This window comes from Gavialis gangeticus, unplaced genomic scaffold, assembly GCF_001723915.1.
Source record: "Gavialis gangeticus isolate Ggan-Ray unplaced genomic scaffold, GavGan_comp1, whole genome shotgun sequence".
Taxonomy (NCBI): Eukaryota; Metazoa; Chordata; order Crocodylia; family Gavialidae; genus Gavialis; species Gavialis gangeticus.
Genome location: NW_017728993.1, coordinates 9,027,879 through 9,030,509, shown reverse-complemented (window position 1 = coordinate 9,030,509; position 2,631 = coordinate 9,027,879). Strand labels below are relative to the sequence as shown.

Sequence of the window (2,631 nt, the reverse complement as noted above, 5' to 3'; positions counted from 1 at the left end):
GCCGTAGGGCTGGAAGGGGGGCACGGGGGCTGGTCCCAATCTGGGTTGGAGGAGAGCTGTCCCGGCCACATGGAGATCCATCCTGATCTCTACACAGCTGAGGGAGCTGACCAGCAGTTAGGACAGCTCTCTCAGCCATATGGAGATGGGACAGGTCCCTATCTCCACATGGCTGGCAGGAAGCAGCCTACCAAGCCAGGATAGCTCTCCCCACGCCCTGTGACACCCTGCTGCTTAGGCTGACCAGAAGCTATTTGCTCCCAGTCAGTGTCTACACATGCACTTCGGCACATTAATTTAATATGCTGATTTCTAGTACCTGTGCTTACAGGTACTAGAAAATGGTGCATTAGACTAATCTACTGAACAGTAATTGCTACACATGTGTAGACAGTGATGCTTTACTGCACATTAGATTAGTCTAATGTGCAGTAAGGTGTCTTGTGTAGATGCACCAATGTCTAGCACTTTACACTGGTCTGTGTTGAATTTCAATTCTGTTGTCCAATGCCAATTCTCCAATCTATCAAAATCCTTTTGAATTGTAATACTCACATCCAAAATGTTTGCAGTCCCTCCCAGTTTTAACTCATCTGTGAACTGATCAGGATGCTTTCCATTGCGTCATCCAAGACATTAATAAAAAATGTTAAATAGCAGCAGACCCAGAACAGCCCCTCGTAGTGCCCTACTTGTAACCTTCTGCTATTCCAATATTGAGCCATTTATAGTTACTTTCTGCTTCCAGTTCTTCAGTCAATTATGCGTTCACCTTCTAGTAATTCTATCTGGCCCTCATTTTTCTAATTTATTTATGAGAATGTCATATGCGACTGAATTAAAAGCCAAGTATATTATGTTCACTGAATTCCCCTCATCCACCAAACTAGTTATTCTGTCAATGGAATAAGCAATAATTGAATAATCTTACAACAAAATAGCTGGCACATTGGAAATCTAACTGCTAGTTTAATGAGCAACATGCTAGTCGCACAGTTTTATCTTCCCAGATATCAACCTGGACAGGAGAGGGGTTACAGTAGTTCAATCATACACGATTTAATGATCAACTCAGTGTTATCTCTTCTAAAGTGAACAGGAGTATATATAAATTCTTTAACCTGGAAGAACCATATAACAAACTATTACTAGGGAAGACCTCTTTGTTCTGAAACAAACTTAGAATACCAAAAAGATACAACATGAAAATAGCTCAAGTCTTTCTTTTCATTGCCTCATTTGCTATTTCTGCCAGATCTGAGAAAGATTATTCTGCCTTCGATTCTATATCTCCCGAGCCAAAATCAAAATTTGCCTTGTTAGACGATGTACGAATTTTAGCCAATGGACTCCTCCAGCTTGGACATGGTCTTAAAGACTTTGTCCAGAAGACCAAGGGGCAAATCAATGACATCTTTCGAAAACTTAATATTTTTGACAAGTCATTTTATGAGCTGACACTACAAACAAATGAAATCAAAGAAGAAGAAGAAGAGCTCAGAAAAACAACCTCCATATTAAAAGTTAACAATGAAGAGATAAGGAATATATCGCTTGAGCTGATTTCAAGGATTGAAAACTTCATGCAAGAAAAAATCCAGCTTCAAGAGAAAGTAGGTGGACTGGAAAAGAAAGTAGCTAAATTAGTCCATGGACAGCCTGTAATTCAAGAATCAAAAGAAATTACTTCACTCAAAGTAAGTAAACTTGAGAAACTCATGTGGTAGAAATCCAAAGTAAACAGGAATGCTATTTTAAGTAATTTATGCAATGCAAAACCATGCTTTCTTTACATAGTTTTTGTAGTCAAAGTGGTATTTTTTCTGAGAAAAGAAGAAATCAGAACCATAATCTTACAGGAACCAATTTAAGTGTCTTAACATGGGCCATGACTTGCCATCAGTTTTAAAGCAATGCCCCCCCTCCCACACAGACTTAAAATCTGTAAGGAAATATGTTTGGAAACTGATTACATGATATGGCCCTATATGCTTGTTTTACGGGTTTTCTTAAACAATTTCAAAATACAGTACACTATTAAAAATGCTAAAATCCTTTGAAATCTGGAAATTAATGCTATTAAGAAAACTGCAGTATAGCAAGGTTATCAGCTGCTTGAAAAACGGTGGTGTACAAGAATTCGGCTAGGTTCAATATTGACCAGAGTTAAAAACATCCCTAAAGAGGAATATCTATGTAACAACTCTATTTATAAGGCCCATGTTCCCACCAAATCTAAGTGTGTTTTGCAACTGTCTATGGATTTATTCTCACACCATCCCTGTGAGAAGGAAGTGCTATTACCAACCCATAACAGATGGGGAACTGAAGCACAGAGCGGTATTGGCCTGAGGTCACATAGGAAGCCCATGGCAGAGGAGGGAGTTAAATTCAGACCTCCAGAATCCTAGGTCAGTGCCATGGCCAATGGAGTATCCTGCCTTCTGCTAGCACGTTGGAATATGTTCAGGCAGAATCCACACAAAAATTCTAGTCACCCAAAGAGCCTGCTGAAGGGACTTTGATCCTTGCAGAAAAGGACTATTTTTTTGCAATTTCCCAGTTGGTCTGATAAAAGATATCATTTTGCAACCAAGACTTGTAGTTTTTTTCTACATCATCTTGTCTCAG

The 2,631-nt window shown here is 39.3% G+C and overlaps 2 protein-coding genes across 7 annotated transcripts in view; one reads left to right on the top strand and one right to left on the bottom strand.

The window, feature by feature from the left end:
- The window catches only part of DOCK7 (dedicator of cytokinesis 7), a 199,139-nt gene that overhangs the window by 91,714 nt on the left and 104,794 nt on the right, over positions 1–2,631 (bottom strand). The gene's annotated exons all lie outside the window — the stretch shown is intronic.
- The window catches only part of ANGPTL3 (angiopoietin like 3), a 14,672-nt gene continuing 13,211 nt past the window's right edge, over positions 1,171–2,631 (top strand). Inside the window, exon 1 of the mRNA XM_019501189.1 lies at positions 1,171–1,697. Within this exon, the coding sequence (XP_019356734.1) occupies positions 1,203–1,697 (495 nt within the window). The 5' untranslated portion in view covers positions 1,171–1,202. The remainder of the gene's footprint in view (positions 1,698–2,631) is intronic.